This window comes from Lepisosteus oculatus, chromosome 10 (genome assembly GCF_040954835.1).
Source record: "Lepisosteus oculatus isolate fLepOcu1 chromosome 10, fLepOcu1.hap2, whole genome shotgun sequence".
NCBI lineage: Eukaryota > Metazoa > Chordata > Actinopteri > Semionotiformes > Lepisosteidae > Lepisosteus > Lepisosteus oculatus.
In genome coordinates this window covers 22,708,851-22,725,527 of record NC_090705.1, presented here as the reverse complement: position 1 = coordinate 22,725,527, position 16,677 = coordinate 22,708,851, and the positions used below count along the sequence as shown (strand labels likewise).

General features: G+C 46.5%; 1 protein-coding gene across 1 annotated transcript in view; it reads right to left on the bottom strand.

The window, feature by feature from the left end:
• The window catches only part of tex10 (testis expressed 10), a 38,965-nt gene extending 22,836 nt beyond the window's left edge, over positions 1–16,129 (bottom strand). Inside the window, exons 1-10 of the mRNA XM_069194998.1 lie at positions 15,957–16,129; positions 15,063–15,251; positions 13,656–14,170; positions 11,353–11,568; positions 10,333–10,579; positions 9,645–9,757; positions 8,765–9,015; positions 7,952–8,090; positions 7,137–7,306; positions 2,033–2,210 (exon numbers count right to left, since the gene is read on the bottom strand). Of these exons, the coding sequence (XP_069051099.1) occupies positions 2,033–2,210; positions 7,137–7,306; positions 7,952–8,090; positions 8,765–9,015; positions 9,645–9,757; positions 10,333–10,579; positions 11,353–11,568; positions 13,656–14,170; positions 15,063–15,242 (2,009 nt within the window). The 5' untranslated portion in view covers positions 15,243–15,251; positions 15,957–16,129. The remainder of the gene's footprint in view (positions 1–2,032; positions 2,211–7,136; positions 7,307–7,951; positions 8,091–8,764; positions 9,016–9,644; positions 9,758–10,332; positions 10,580–11,352; positions 11,569–13,655; positions 14,171–15,062; positions 15,252–15,956) is intronic.
• Positions 16,130–16,677: the final 548 nt, after the last annotated feature.

Genomic DNA, 16,677 nt, shown 5'->3' with positions numbered 1-16,677 from the left:
AGAAAGCAGTCATTAGCCAGTCTCCCATTTCAGTTCCTGACATCCTTGTGATTGTAACACTTATTAACCAATTTACGTGAGGGAAATGAAATTCTCCCACAATAACCACTTCTCTCTTTCTACAAACATTCCTGATATTATTATAGTTGACCACTGAATTTGATGGTCTATTCCTAACATGATGTCATCTGAATGTTATCTTATAATATTCTTCACTACTAACCCTTGGTCGCCATGATTCTGTGATTCCTATTGCATTGTAAACATACGTCTAAATCGCATTCCAATTACATAATTGACACGCATCTTAAAACATAAAACCCTGAAAGGGTCATTCCCAATACCTCCTCATAGCTCAGCAGCTTAACACCTTTGTAAAGTATTACATAAAAAAGTGTAGGAGTGCCTTTATGGAGTTTTCTTATGAACACAGGAGACATCTAGGAATTAACATTGCTTGAGATTGGTAAGGGTGAACACCAGGGTGTGATTACCCTACACACTTGCTGAACATATGTGCCCTTCACACACAATAGAGTGGAGAATTCTTGAACCACACAAATGTTTTGTTGTGTTTTTGGTTTTAAAGAACCCTATTGAGGATAGCCATGCGTCTGCATCAGAACCTCTGCTCTTTCGTAAAATGCACGTCAAGGGGGCCGGTTTGAAAAAGCCACAGAGACTCATAAGGTTTGAGATGAAAAGAAAATAATTAACCAAAAGCTTGGGGGGGAATAAAAAGGAGGAGCTCTGGGGTGCATTGCTCATGAAACCACATGGGCGCAGAGAACAGCATGGGGAACACATAATCGGTTCCACAACCCCACTGCTCTCCATAAAATGAGTGAGGGGCCTGGGGCTAATGACACAGCCCAGGACAGCATCACAGCAGCCAGGAGCCTGCTCCCCCAGTGACAATCACACACTGCTGCTTCACTGAACTAGGCTGTCGGCACCCCTTCACACAAGCCCCAGATCTAAAACCACTGCACTGATTATCTCAGACCTAGCCTACATAATGGGGCTTGTATCCTGTCAATCACCCCTGAGGAGTGCACAAACATCTCCAGATCAGAAACCCTGGCACTGTGTTCTGTCTTGCCCCAGAGGACTGATGAAAATCTAAGTTGAGGATTTAAAAACTACGAGCATGAAGGCCAGTTAGAGTTGCCTGATTTCACTGCAGTGCTCCATGAGTGTCAGCCTTGTTGCTGTCCGTTTTTGACACAAACAACTAAATCAAGTCGCAGCTTAGTGCTTAAACATTTGAACAAGAAGGATCTGTGCGTTCCCTGCCATCTCTAACTACAGGGCTCTCATTGTGTGAGACTGTTTGATCCAATTTATACTAAAGAATATCCAGTTCACGTCTCCACTCTGCAGCCAACAAAGACGAGCCTCTTTGTAAATCCCACAGAGAGCCAAACATCTCCAATAGCTAAATTAGTTCATTTCATATTTCTAAGAAGTCAAGTACTGATGATGACAATAAACATTCATTTTGCCGTTCAACAGCTACCTTAAGACGTGTAAAATTGCCCACAAGGAGTGGAAAAGCAAAAACAAAAAAATAAAACTGCAATGAAAAAGAAATGGAAGAGACAGCTTGCTGTACTCACTATCTATCATGATCCACAGGCCCTGTGGATCTAAAAAGGCAGACATCGCCCTTCACAGAGCTCTCCAGCCTTCCTACTGAAAGTCCTCTCATCACAAACAGCACATTCTATCGCATCAAGATGCAACCCTGTAGATACGTGCACATTGTAAATCCACTTAACATTCTTACTGTCTTTTAACAGTCAATTTTATGGCTAAATATCCTTTGACTTTGTTCTTTTTGAAGGTAAGAGAAGCACGGCCACTGCTAAGTTTGTGATGCAGTACAACGCAGTCATGTGAAACGGACCAAGGGCCCAGTCAGACGAGCTGCAGTGTGAAACGGACCAAGGGCCCAGTCGGACGGGCGGCCGTGCGAAACGGACCAAGGGACAGGTCAGAGGAGGTGTAAAGCCAGGGGAGACAAGGTTACCTCATGTGCACAATACGGATGAGAGCAGCAGCCAGGCTGGCGGACACTCTCCCCGCGGTGCAGCAGCGGCTCAGACAGGACAGCAGGTCAGGCGGCAGGCTGGGCAGGAAGTACACCAGCTGGACCAGGTGGTGCTGGGAGTCCTGCGGCAGCAGAACCACACTGCCCTCCTCTGGGTCTGCAGAGAAATGACAACAGTTTCACAGCACTGACACCGCAATGCAAGGGCACTCGCGTGATATCCAGCATCTACAGCAGCCCAAACGGGTTCGAATAGGAACAGAGCCTCAATACATCTCCAGATTTTATCACAAATGCCCTGTATGAAAAATGTAGAGTTCCGTAAAAATAGAGTAGAATTATCTAAAATAAGCACTCACTTTATCAGGAAAGGCTATCAATAATGGCCGAAAGACCATTGTCAGGTATTACAAAGTATATAAATGAACGCAAAAGTACCATTAAGGTACAGCATTCAAACTTACAGTACACTATGTTTTTATCACACGTAATAAGATAAGAAAACATAGACACAAGACAAGGTCATTTGGCCCTTTGTACTAGTTTGATTAGTACATTAGCAGGTTAGTAGTCAAATTAATGTAAAATATCTTCTAGCTACTTCTCTTCAGCCTGGGTTTCAAATACCCAACTTGGCATGAAGACGCCTTTCCTATATTCAGTCTGGAATTAATCCCCCATGTGCTCTTTTTTTCTACCGAGCATGAAATAGTGAAATATCACATCCAGACACTTTGTGATGTTATATACCAACTGGATGAAATTTCCTCTCAATCTAATATCTCCTAAAGTCATAAGAATGTAAACCTTTAATCCATCTGTATCAGACAATCTCCAGGAACCATTCTTGTTGCCCTTCTTTGAACTCTAAAGCTGTTACACCTTTTATGTGATAGAAAATACTATATTTTAACATACATTTCAGTCCTCCGGTACTTAGAGGCCATTACAGCTTTTTCTAAAGCCACTTATTAAACAATCATCCCTTTGCAGTGCCTTAATCATCTCAGGTAACTGCAACTTACAATATTAGCAAATAGCTTTAAATAATGTACAGTATATGAAGCATTCTTTTAATTCAACAGTATCACAAGCAATGTAGCAATAAGTTATTAAATAACACCACGGTGCTTAACACAGCTGCCTTGCAGTGCTGGAGCCCTGGGTTCAATTACTGGGGTGCTATCTGTGTGGAGTTTGTATGTTCTCCCCCGGTTTGTATGAGTTTCATCCGGGTGCTCCGGTTTCCTCCCACAGCCAAAAGGCATGCTAGTTGGTTAACTGGGTTCTGCAAAATTGGCCCCTGTGTGAGTGTACATGTGTTTGTACCTTTGTGTGCCCTGCAATAAGCTGGTGTCCTGTCGAAGGTGTATCCTGCCTTGTGCTCATTGTTTGCCAGGAACATCAGTATTGAAAGCGAAGGTTTTCTTTCCCTTGTTATTTTTTTTACAGAAGACTCTCTCACTAGACTACTCAAAATAATTTAGAGCAGACGGGGGTTGACCACTGATTTAAGACAGACTGTGTGACAAGACACTGTGCATGCTTGACACTTAAACTTTATTAGGTGGCTCTAAACCAGATCTAAGGTGCCTACATACTGATTGATTAGTTCAGTTCATTTATAACCCCTTATGCTCTGTAAATTTAAGAAATAAAGTTATATTATATAGTTCCAGGGATGAAACACTGCAAGCTGAAATACTTGCTTTCTAAGTCCCAGTATCCACTGGGATGACAGGAAGTGTATCCAAACTATTCTGAAGGTGGTTGCAGCCATTAAGCCCAGTACATAAGCATACAAGCTTGGAGCCGGAAGTTGGATTGCTTTCCAAAAATAGCCTCAGAAACATGGAGCAGCTGGACAACAGCCCAGCAGGAGAGACCAGGAATCCCTGCACACCAATCTATAAGCCAGCACACACTGGGCAGAAGGCTCCCTTCTTCGAAATGAAAAGGCCTCTGTAAGACCACACACAACCTAAGGCAAAAAGCTGAGGCAGACCTCTCCTCAGCCCGCCTACACTCTTTCCAGCCCCATCTGTACTGATCAGAGACAAATGACCCCTCTTGCGCACTTGCTGATGTCACGGCCAAGCAGACAAACGGTGTCTTGTGATGAGCGAAGCACAAGATTTCAAACGCACTCTTATATCACAGTCTCCTTTGTTCTTTTTTTTTTTCTACGTCTCCTCTGCTCCACCTCCTTCCCTGTGCGTCCAGGCCGCGTGTTCCAGTGGAGGAGTGCCTGAACTGGGACAGTTGCATAAATAGGGGGAGACATGCAAACCCAGAGGGGTCGGGATGGAGAGATTCATCCAGGACATGATCCCCATCAGATTTGGTTTTTTGGGGGTGGTTCTGCCCCTCTGCCACCCCAGCACCCACACACAATGCCTCACTTGCCCCTTCTCTCCATCTCTTACAAGAAAAGAAAGAAAAGAGCAGCACCTGCCAGGCAGTCTGGTTCTTAAACCGCCTTACTGACACGTTTCAGAGAAACCCAAAAGGCCACTGCTAATGCTTCATCACCCTAAGCGCACTTAACATTATTTCCCAGTGTGCTTTTTTCCCACCCCATTCTTCGCTTCACTGTCAGGTGATTTATGAATAGGAATAAAACTGCAGCTTTTTCTCTGAACCAAAAATTCTGCTCATGCTGTAAACCTGTTCATGACTCGGGTCCCAAAAGCCTTTTGATTCTTACAGCCAACTGGAGCTCAGAAATGAAAATCTGTGAGAAGGATGACAACCCCCATTGACAGAACATCCTGCTGGGGTATAAATAGATCCCTTCCCCCAGCTTCATACATGTGGGCAGGTAGCATCGTAAATCTCATCCTTAGGGCTAGGCTATCATGCTAGCAATTAGATTTGTATATACCCATAAATAAGTAGTTCAGGTGGGTAGCTGCGTCAGCATGCGTAGGCTGCAAAGGAACAAGTAATAGGTTTATTCACACCTGAAAAAGGCTCCACGGCCGAAACGTTGTTTTCTTTCTTCTTTTTTTTCTGCATGGAATAAACCTATTACTTGTTCCTTTGCTACCTATAAATAAACCACATTTTAAAGTCCTGACGTGTTCTTGCATGATATCCTGATGTGTTTTTGTTATGTATACTCTCATGTATGTATACTCAAATTTTAATTTTGTCCATTTTCCATAAGCAAATATCTCAGGTGTTGTTTTTCCAAGGCCATCTTATACTATATAAACATCAGCTACACCAGACATTATTTAAAACCTTGTTAAACTTAAAATGCAGAACAAAGTCATTTTTAGAAAGTGGACCCTTGTTTTCACACCTGCTGGCCAAGATACAAGCCCACAGTCAGATTAATAGGCGACGCATGGCTGGTTAGATGCTCACTGTCCAGCCACAGCAATTCTCCGCCACCCTATCAGAACCTGGTAGAAAGTGCACTTGAAACCCAGACACCATCCACCATGACATAACCTCAACATCCCACCCCGACAGAACAGGCTGCGATTATCTCCGTCTTGTTTAGTACATGCTTCGCTGCGTTTAAGCTGTTTTCGCTGCTCACTGTGAGGATTCCCAATATTTGGAGCAAAGAGCTTATATGTTGAGAGCAGTACATCTCACGGCAACAGACCCACTGCACTGACTCACTGATACTTACTTCATTAAACAGAAAATCTGAAAAGGTCAAGAATGGTACAGCCATAATACTGTTGTAAGGAACACAGGAAGGCCGCTGATTTCTGACACTACTGCATTATTTCTTCAAGGAGAGAAGGGTTTGTTAAGGTATGGCTGTTTACACCTGCAAAATGAGCTCACATGCTGTTTGTGTTTGTAAGAGCTGTTCACTCGCTACATCCAAGGACACCTTGTAAGCCAGAAAGAATAAAAAGGAGCTACAGGGAAAGGTGTGAATCTAGCTCCTGAACTGCGATAAAACAGATGAGACGATCTGCCACCGAGTGGAGCCTCAAGCACAGCATCTGACTTAGCTGCTACGGCAGAAATGATCGAACTGCCTCAAACCTATTATTTCATGTCAATCAGACGGTAACTTGTAAAATAAGGCATCCGTAGCTTTTAACTCAATGTAGTTCAATCTGTTCAATCTTTAGATCAAACACTACACTTAGTCAGTTCTCTTAGTATTAAAATAAAAGTCCAGACTGAGCTGTTGAATTCTTATTTAACTGACTAAAAGAGTATGTGATGTTCTCAAACAGCTGGGCATCAGAATTGACATTCTGTGTTGGTGTTTCAAATATTCTTACATCAGAGACGCCATTCTATACTCTGTGTTTAAATACACTGTGTCCTTGTTCTAAACACTGCATTTATGGCAACACAAATTTTTTGATTGGGGCCGTGCCAGTTTTATAAAATGCACTCATTCTTGCATGTGCTTTAGAGCTGAGGAATAAGAGAGCAGGGTGTGTCTCTCTGCGCTCTCTGGGTGGCCATCCCAGACTTGTTTCAAAACTACGCAGAACTGTATACCAACAGAAATAAAATAATATTATTTTCAAACTAAAGTACAAAATGTAATCTGCAGCAATGATATCACCAAAGGCCTAAGGGGGCTAACTACAAATCCATCCCATTTTCTAACTGTTTCATCCAATTCGGGGTCACAGGGTCTCTGAGCCTATCCTGGCAAGAAACACGTGCAAGGCAGGTTAGACACTGGACAGGACGCCAGTCCATCGCAGGGCAAGAACAAACACAGTCACGCACACACTCACACCGGGGCCAGTTTTCCCAGAAAACAATTAAACTACCAGTATGTTTGCGGACTGTGGGAGGAAACTACGGCACCCGGAGAAAAGCCACACGAGTAGCACTCAGTTAGCGCCCCAGGTCTGGAATCGAACTCGGGGCCCCAGCGTTTGTGAGACAACAATGCTAAACCTTGCACCACCATGCCACCCTCTAACTACATCTCAGTTAAAGAAGAGACTGTTATTCCTAAAGCCTGCGTAGGTAAAACAGGTAGCCTGCGACTAAACGCTGAAGCAGGCAGCGAGTGGTGAAAAGTTGTCCAAGGACGAGGTGACCAATAGTCCCCCACATTCCCCCCGCCCAGCCCTGCTCTCACCGTAGAGCCTGCAGGCGTGTGTCTGGAGGCTGTGCAGCAGCTCTCGGTTGCGTCGAGCAGCTGCAGCCTGCACAGTGTGGAGGAGCTGGGCAGACAGGTGGGGGTTCCTGAAGCCCAGCTGTGCCAGCTGCAAGGGCAGGGCGGCCAGCCAGCGAGACAGCACTTTGCTCCTGAGAAAGAGAGAGAGATAAGACAATTAATAATAATAATAATAATAATAATAATTGCTTCCACTAATATAGCGCTTTTCTGGACACTCCACTCAAAGCGCTTTACAGGTAACGGGGACTCCCCTCCACCACCACCACCAGTGTGCAGCCCCACCTGGATGATGTGACGGCAGCCATAGTGAGCCAGTACTCTCACCACACACCAGCTATCAGTGGGGAGGAGAACAGAGTGATGAAGCCAATTCATAGATGGGGATTATTAGGAGGCCATGACTGGTAAGGGCCAGTGGGAAATTTGATTTTTAATGACCACAGAGAGTCAGGACCTCAGTTTTACATCTCATCCGAAGGACGGCGCCTGTTTACAGTATTGTGTCCCCGTCACTATACTGGGGCATCAGGACCCAGATAGACTGCAGGGTGAGCGCCCCCTGCTGGCCCCACTAACACCTCTTCCAGCAGCAACCTTAGTTTTTCCCAGGAGGTCTCCCATCCAGGTACTGACCAGGCTCACACCTGCTGAGCTTCAGTGGGCTGCCAGCTGTGAACTGCAGAGAGATATGGCTGCCGGCAAGCTGATTTGGACACGCAGATCCCCTCTACGAGCAGCTCGGGAAAGAAGAGGAGAGGAGAGCGGAGGTGTACCTGGAGACCTGGGGGCTGACCTCGTGCTCCTGCAGGTAGAGGCGGCTGAAGAAGCGCAGCAGCAGGACTCTGACGGGCAGCGTCAGGTTCCTCTGCTGGTACTGCGCACTGACAGCCTGCAGCAGCTCCTCCGTCACACCTGCTCAACAGAAAGGGATTGCCAATAGTCGATCAGCTCACCTCGAAATCACAAGACATGGATACACAGCTGACAACAACACAGTGCTACAGTCGTGGCAGGGTGGCGTAGTAGTAGCTAACTGTCTGTTATTAATCTTATGGTACTGGAGGGGTTCTGATGGATGTTGTTGACTGCTGTTCTGTAATATGGTATTGTACTGTTACAGTACTGTATTATAGTCATATGTTATACATTTATGAGCATGTGAGGTGCAAGACAAATTCCCTTAGGGGCGATAAAAGTTAATTCAATTCTTTATTCTTAAATAGTTATTCAATTTGGAGATCTAGACTCCTGGTCAGAGGGATTGTGGGTTCAAGCCTCAAGGGTACTTCATCTAGATGACTCCAGAAATTCAGCGACTGTATATTAGACAGATAGCTGTAACCACTGTAGGAAGCGTTGGATAGAAGAGCTGGCCAAAAGAAATAAAAGGTTGATAAAAACTACCAGTAGGACAGGTCCTAGGTTTCAGTGTCGAGTCACAGAGCATGTACTACACTGCAATAAGAGCAAAGCAAAAACAACTGATGTGGAGGCGTCACCAATCAAACAGATACAAACGATGTGAAGAACCCAGTAGCTGCTTGGCTCGGCGATCCAGATCACAAAGTTGGATTCTTTTCACCCACCTTTGTTCCTCTGCGTCAGCACCAGCTTCCACACCACTTCCAGCAGGTTGGCCAGGTGCCGGGCACCCAGCCGGACGCCACTCGTCAGGCTCTCCCTCACAAACGCCCTGACTGGCCCCAGCCAGTCCGCATCCTGGCGGCCGTCTGCGCTGGACGTCAGGTTCGCCATGACCTGGCACAGCGTCAGATTCAGGGCCAGCGGGTCCACACCAGCGTCTCCCGCCGCCGCCGCCGCCGCCTGCTGCTTAATCCTGCACCGCAAGCACATCACAAAGCATGTAAACGCATCCACAGCAGAGGCCGGGAAACTGCACGTATCTGAAAAAATGCACCTCTGTTTCAGGTAATACTGGATACAGCTGTATGCCACCTCGCACGACAGAAGATATTCACCAATCCTTTGAATAGCAAGGTCCTCATAAATATAAAAAAAATCTCCATCCATTTTTAATAATGACTTTACCCTCAGACAGTCACGTTAAGCCTGAGCCTACCCTGACTAGCACAGGGTTCGAGGTGGGATATAGATGTGATACAGCAATATTATACAGCTGATGACGCTGATCACAAATTGTGTCAACTTCTGAAAAGAGCTGAAGAAGCAGTAGATCTTATCCATCAACTTATTGTCATGAAATGTAGACATCTGTCAAAGAAGCTAAAGAAAACAAAAGTGGGAAGAACAATACCGAGAATGCGTTTTAAGTGGGGTCAAAACCAACAAGATTCAAAACACTGAGGAGCCTGCAGCGCATAAGAAAAAACCTGACGTGGATCCAACTGCTACGGAATGGGAATCTTCTGTCCATCACGGAAACGCACATGCAAAGGGTGCACCGTTTCAATTCTGAAGAGAAACCTCCAAAGTACAGGCTCGTACCTCTTGCTCTCTCCTTTCTTTTTGTGCTTAGCCACCTCCACCTGGGCGTAAGGGAAGTTCTTCATGAAGTGCTGTCTGAAGTCACTGAGGTAGGTGCTGCGGAACCAGGCGTCCTAAAACAGCATAGGGTGACAAGAGTGAGCAGCGTCTCGAATGGCAGCCGAAACATGCAGGGCCTCTGCCAAACTCAGATACGGGTGCGCAAGACACATCCGGGGCTGCCCTCATCCCCCAGGAAGTTCTCCAAGGAAAAGTGCACTAAGGAAAATTCCAAACTTTAGTAAATAGCACACATTCATTAAAAATAACATTTGATAAAAGCAATAAAGTATTCTTCTTATTACAGCACTACTCATAAATAAGTCATTTCCAATTCAATTATTATGAATAGTACCAGATTAGGAGGGACACATTAATCAAATGTTGTGCTGAAAATGTACATAAACATTTCCTTTATTTGGACTAAATATTCTGCATGAATTACAAGGACATGGGGGAATGGTCAAATATATGCACAAAATTTAAAACATACGTTGCCTGTTGCACTGAGGCACTTCATACATGGATACTTTCATTAAAATATATTTTAATGTCTATTTTTAGAAATACTCCCCATAGGCCAGACAAAATTAAGAAACAGGTAGGAAATAGCATTTTAGAGGCTCTGCTGGTGTGAAAGGGCTCTTACCAGCTCGGCCTGGTCGTGGCGCTGTGGAGCCAGGCAGCGCAGCAGCTGGAGGATGTTCAGGACCTGGTACATAAGCGACATGGCCTCGGGGTGCAGCAGGTGTGCGTTCTCAGAGCTGCCCTGCTCACTCGTTGAGGCCTCTACCCACACCTCCAGCAGAAGGGGCACTAGCGTTGACGCAAAGCCTTTCACCGTCTCAACTGAAGTCAGGCCTTCTTCCAACCCGGTCCCAGGCTCTGTGTCGGGCCTTGAGTACAAACAACACAGAGCTTCCCACTGAGGCATAAGACCAGACCCATATCATAATAAAACCTATGGCAAAGTCATTCTTTGCACAACTGCCAAGTTACATTAGTTTAATTAATAAAAAAAAGTCTACAGCTGCACTCTTTGAATTTACTTAATAAAGTCCAAGAATGTTTCCATAAAAGGTACAATTAATAAATTCTCTCTTACACAGCTTTTCAACATTGATTGTACAAATACAGAATGATTTTGACATCACTGTACATTCACAATCTCTAACAAAAGTAGGAAAGGGAAGAAAACTCCTTTATATCATAAAAACAACCTTTAAAAAACAGTTTTCCCACTTTATTTTCAACTCAAAATGTGAGACGGGAAAATATTTTTTAAAACAAAATTCACTGAGTAAATATACATCACTTAAGGAACTGACTGATTCAAAAGCCATTTTCCTTTTTGCTAAACTAGTAAAATTTAAGTAAAAAAATGAATAATCTGCTGGCATAAAATAAGAAATAATTTTCAGTATTTAAACACAAAGAGCATATTTATTTCTAAAAAAGGCCTGGCTTTACTAGGGTGTCTCGCACCACCCATTAGATCGTGCTTTGAAACCAGAAGGGATTAAGAAGTGAACGCTCTTTCAGGTAAAATAAAAGGGTCGCTGAGACGCTACGCTCTCTGTCTTGATTTAATGGAGGTCAGGCTGGGAGGGGAGGCCTGCGCTCCACGTGATGATGAGGTGTGTGCAGTGAGGTGACTGGGCGGGGTTACCTGAGCCGGAAGGCGGAGCACACAGAGGCACGAGCCCCCGCGTTCTCATACACCTGCACAGCCCCCTTCCCGAAGCTGTGCTCCTCCCACGTCAGCTCCACCGGTGTGATCTTCCCACAGCCGCCCTCCCTCTCTCCCACGTCCAGGACATCCCGAGACCCAGCCCCCTCCTCCGCAGGCCGCTCCTCCACCACCGCCTGCAGGAAGCGCCCGAGCCTGGAGAGACACACACACCACGCTGAGCACCAGGCCCCTGGAGAGACCACACACCACCCTGAGCACCAGGCCCGAGCCTGGAGAGACACGCACACCACGCTGAGCACCAGGCCCGAGCCTGGAGAGACACGCACACCACACTGAGCACCAGGCCCCTGGAGAGACACGCACACCACGCTGAGCACCAGGCCCCTGGAGAGACACGCACACCACGCTGAGCACCAGGCCCGAGCCTGGAGAGACACGCACACCACGCTGAGCACCAGGCCCCTGGAGAGACACGCACACCACACTGAGCACCAGGCCCCTGGAGAGACACGCACACCACGCTGAGCACCAGGCCCCTGGAGAGACACGCACACCACGCTGAGCACCAGGCCCCTGGAGAGACACGCACACCACGCTGAGCACCAGGCCCGAGCCTGGAGAGACACGCACACCACGCTGAGCACCAGGCCCCTGGAGAGACACACACACCACGCTGAGCACCAGGCCCCTGGAGAGACACGCACACCACGCTGAGCACCAGGCCCCTGGAGAGACACGCACACCACGCTGAGCACCAGGCCCGAGCCTGGAGAGACACACACACCACGCTGAGCGCCAGGCCCGAAAAGTACAAATCAAGTACAGGCAAGTACAAATCAAGCCATTCTTACTAACTTTCTTATTTGGAAACACACAACGCAGATACCAGTACAGTTCTGTCTCATCACCTGAAAATATACACACAGCCTGGTAACACAGGGCAGCTCTACGCATTCCTGTTGGGGTTAGTTTTGCCTTTTAAAAGATTACCTTTACCTTTTTACCTTTTAAAAGATTAAATAAAATTTAAAATGCATATCTTCTGATGCATGTTTCTTTCTGAATTGTAAATATATGCACGCCTCACTGGTCGAATTTAGCTATGAGGCACTAATGCCCAGCTGTACTTTAACTTATATAGGCAAAGTGCTTTCCAAACAGAAGACTGCTTTCTAGCAGTATAAAACGCTTGGAGCTAATTAGTAGTCATACTTCCATAAGTTATAAAGTATCTTGCTCTTAAAAACACATTACCCCGAAAATGTTTCCGTGACACCAGGCTAAAATCATTAGTTGAAAATTTAGAGATACTGGCAACAGTATTACTGGCAATAGTGCATCAGGAATGCCCCAGAGGAGACTCAACAATTTGAACCAGCATCTTCACTTGCTTCAGTTTTACTACAGTCACATAACCAGAAAAGGATGAGCTAGAAACAACTACCTTGCCCTGCCTTCCAGAAAGGACAGCAAACCAATCGTAGCTTGCAGATCTATGGGAGGTAAGACCCAGCAAAGACTTACGACAACATGGGAAGAACATGCAAACTCCCAACAGGTAGATACTCCAAGACAGAACTGTACTCAGGACATTAGAGGTTTTCCTTACTGAATTACCAGATGTACAATTGCGTACAAGCACAGTTCACTTTAGATAAAAGCATCAGCCCAATAAGTTAATTAATTCCTTACGCTCTTTTCTGGACACTCCACTCAAAGCGCTATACTGGTAATGGGGACTCCCCTCCACCACCAATGTGCAGCTCCACCTGGATGATGTGACAGCAGCCATAGTGCTCCAGTACACTAACCACACACCAGCTATCAGTGGGGAGGAGAACAGAGTGATGAAGCCAGTTCATAGATGGGCATTATTAGGAGGCCATGATTGGTAAAGACCAGGGGGAACTTTGGCCAAGATGCCGGGTTAACACCTCTACTGTTTTCAAGAAACACCCTGGGATTTTTAATGACCAAAGGCAGTCAGTACCTCCGTTTTCCGTCTCATCTGAAGGACGGCGCCTTTTTACAGTATAGTGTCCCCGTCACTATACTGGGGCATTAAGATGCACACAGACGGCAGGGTGAGCGCCCCCTATTGGTCCCACTGACACCTCTTCCAGCAGCAACCTTAGTTTTTCCCAGGAGGTCTCCTATCCAGGTACTGACCAGGCTCACACCTGCTGAGGTTCAGTGGGCTGCCAGTTGTGAGCTGCAGGGTGATATGGCTGCTGGCAGGTTAATACTACTCAAGCCGGAACAGAGCTCCGCGGCAGTACCTAGTGAGCACACTGAGCCTCCACTGCTGGGAGGTGACCCTGCGGCCAGGACTGACGGACAGCGCCCAGGGGGCCGCCTTGCGCTCCTCGCCGCCCCTGCCCCGGCGCCACAGCCGCTGCTGGGAGATCAGCTCCAGGAAGTTCTTGAGCAACACGGCGGAGCGAGCGGCCAGCAGGGCAGGGTAGTGCTCCAGCAGCACGTCGAGCGCCTGCAGCGCGTCCTCCTGGATGCCCTCGGCGATGTGCGTCATGGCACAGGACAGGTGGGCGCCCAGCAAGGGGAAGAAGGGGGCCACGCGCTCCGCGGGCACGCGGGGGGCCAGGAAGCGCAGCAGCCGCACGGCGGCCGCCCGCACCCCGGGCTCCTTGTCGGTGAAGACGGCGGCGGCCTCGCTCAGCACGCTGGACAGGTGGGCGTCCAGCAGGGAGGGGTTCTTGGCCAGCAGCTCCCTCAGCCCCGCCAGCGCCCCCTGCTTCACCCCCCCGCTGTAGTGGTGGAGCTGGGACAGCAGGTCCTGACAAGACAAGAGGAGGGAGACGGTCACCCGTGGAAACGCGGGCCCAGCAAACGCAACAGGCACTGTCACCAAAGCAGCAGCTGCGTTGGGAAAATAAGGAGGGTCTGCTCATAATAATAATAATAATAATAATAATAATAATAATAATAATAATTGCTTACACTTATATAGTGCTTTTCTGGACACTCCACTCAAAGCGCTTTACAGGTAATGGGGACTCCCCTCCACCACCACCAATGTGCAGCCCCACCTGGGTGATGCGACGGCAGCCATAGTGAGCCAGTACGCTCACCACACATTGGCTATCAGTGGGGAGGAGAGCAGAGTAATGAAGCCAATTCATAGATGGGGATTATTAGGAGGCCATGACTGGTAAAGGCCAATGGGAAGTGTGGCCAGGACACCGGGGTTACACCCCTACTCTTTTCGAGAAACGCCCTGGGATTTTTAATGACCACAGAGAGTCAGGACCTCGGTTTTACATCTCATCCAAAGGACGGCGCCTGTTTTACAGTATAGAGTCCCCGTCACCATACTGGGGCATTAGGACCCACATAGACCACAGGGTGAGCGCCCCCTGCTGGCCCCACTAACACCTCTTCCAGCAGCAACCTTAGTTTTTCCCAGGAGGTCTCTCATCCAGGTACTGACCAGGCTCACACCTGCTGAGCTTTAGTGGGCTGCCAGTTGGGAGTTGCAGGGTGATATGACTGCTGGCTGTAGCCATGATGCAACGACGGAAGCAATGAAGTCAGGCTGAGTCAACATATCTGAGATGTTGTATGAGCCCCTGCGCCTGTCCTGTGCTGATGCAACAGGAGTTTGCCTGGTCTGGAGCATGGACCCTCTGCTCCTGGTCTGCTCCTACAGAAGCGGGTCTGTGCATTACCTTGATGCTGAGCTGTCTGTGCGTAGTGGGTCCAGACTCACTGCTCTTCAGCTGCTCTGGGAGATGGATGCCCTTGGTCTTGAAGCTGACATTGGTCACATTGTCAGGCTTCGGTTTCTTTTTCCCAACCTTAAGTTTGACTTTCTGAAAATCGTCTTGCCTCTTCCTCTTCTTGGTCATGTTGAGAAACTGGGGGAGAGAAAGACGAGAAACCAACCATTAAATGCCAGCTTACTGCTGAAACCTGCCATACGGATGTTCCCTTTAAATTGCCCATCTGCACTTGTGCTATGGGACCCATAAATTTAAAATCAAGAGTCCAAAATGACAGGACACGTTTCCAAAAAGTAAGAACAGATAGGCAATAGGTTAGCAGATACTTCACGGGCTGCTGTACCGGTGTTTTCAATCACAATTGTCAGCTTACCACTCATAACCTATCCAACCTTCAACAAAAGAAATAAAATACCAAGGCAAAGCAACATGCATGGAACGCTTAGAAATGCCTTAATTACTTTAGGCCATAGTTGAACCGGCAATAAAAACGTTTCAGTAAAATTAACAAAAGTATTTGGTGCGTTTGCAGTTACGATTCAATAAATCAAATTAAATCTGTTTGGCTTAAAACACCGAAAACTCTAAAGCAAATCGGGTAACTATGATTTTCCACAGTAAAAGTTTAAAAACTTAATAGCTCATTTTAAAATCGCAGGACTATGTCCCTAATGCATAATTCCCACAAAGGAAGAAAAACAAATTCCAAAGAATTGTTTTCTGGGTCTCTCGACATCCTACAAGAAGAAAGCTAATAGAGCCTGAATAAACTAGGCAGTCCCGGAAAACAAACTGTAGTACCGGCTCAGAGGGTACAGTTCTTTAATCATATAAACTCACGAATTATATCTCCCGCTTGCAGATAACGCTTAGGTCTATCCAGTTCAATGTTTCCACTTTTCACAATTCATGTGGCAACAACTCTGCCCTTCCATTGATTACAGAGCTGCTGAGCACGCCATGCTACTGCCTGAACGAAGGACTACCGTACGCGAAGGTACAATATATTCTTTACATTTGGATTTTGCATTTAAACAAGGGTTTTAGCGTTTTACTGCAATTACTAAGTTACCACAACTCTACAGTAGCAATTAAACGTGTAAGCATACAGAGTTTAAAATGGGCACTAAATACAGACTAAGTTGGGTCTTTCGAAACAAATTACGTCATTTTAACGCGACGGGTTTTGCTGTTACCTGAAGCAGATTGCCTTGGACGATTTTTCTTGCATCTATTCACTAAACGTATGTTGTTAGGACTGGGATAAGAGGGAGTGAGAGTATGCTGTGAAATACGTGGACTTCGAGGCTGGCACGTATTTCGCTCTGTTAGTTGATCGTAACTCTTATCTCTTCATCTGAAATAATTTGGCAATCTACTCCCTTGAATACCTTATCTGAACTGCAGGAAATACGTAGGACATAATCGCAACCAAGAAATCCATCAATAATTTTAGTACAGTCGAGTACAATTATTTTATATTAACCTGGATTTATATTCCAAGGACAGAATGCACAACACGTTTAGTAGAACTCTTCAAGTTATAAAAAAAATCAATGGC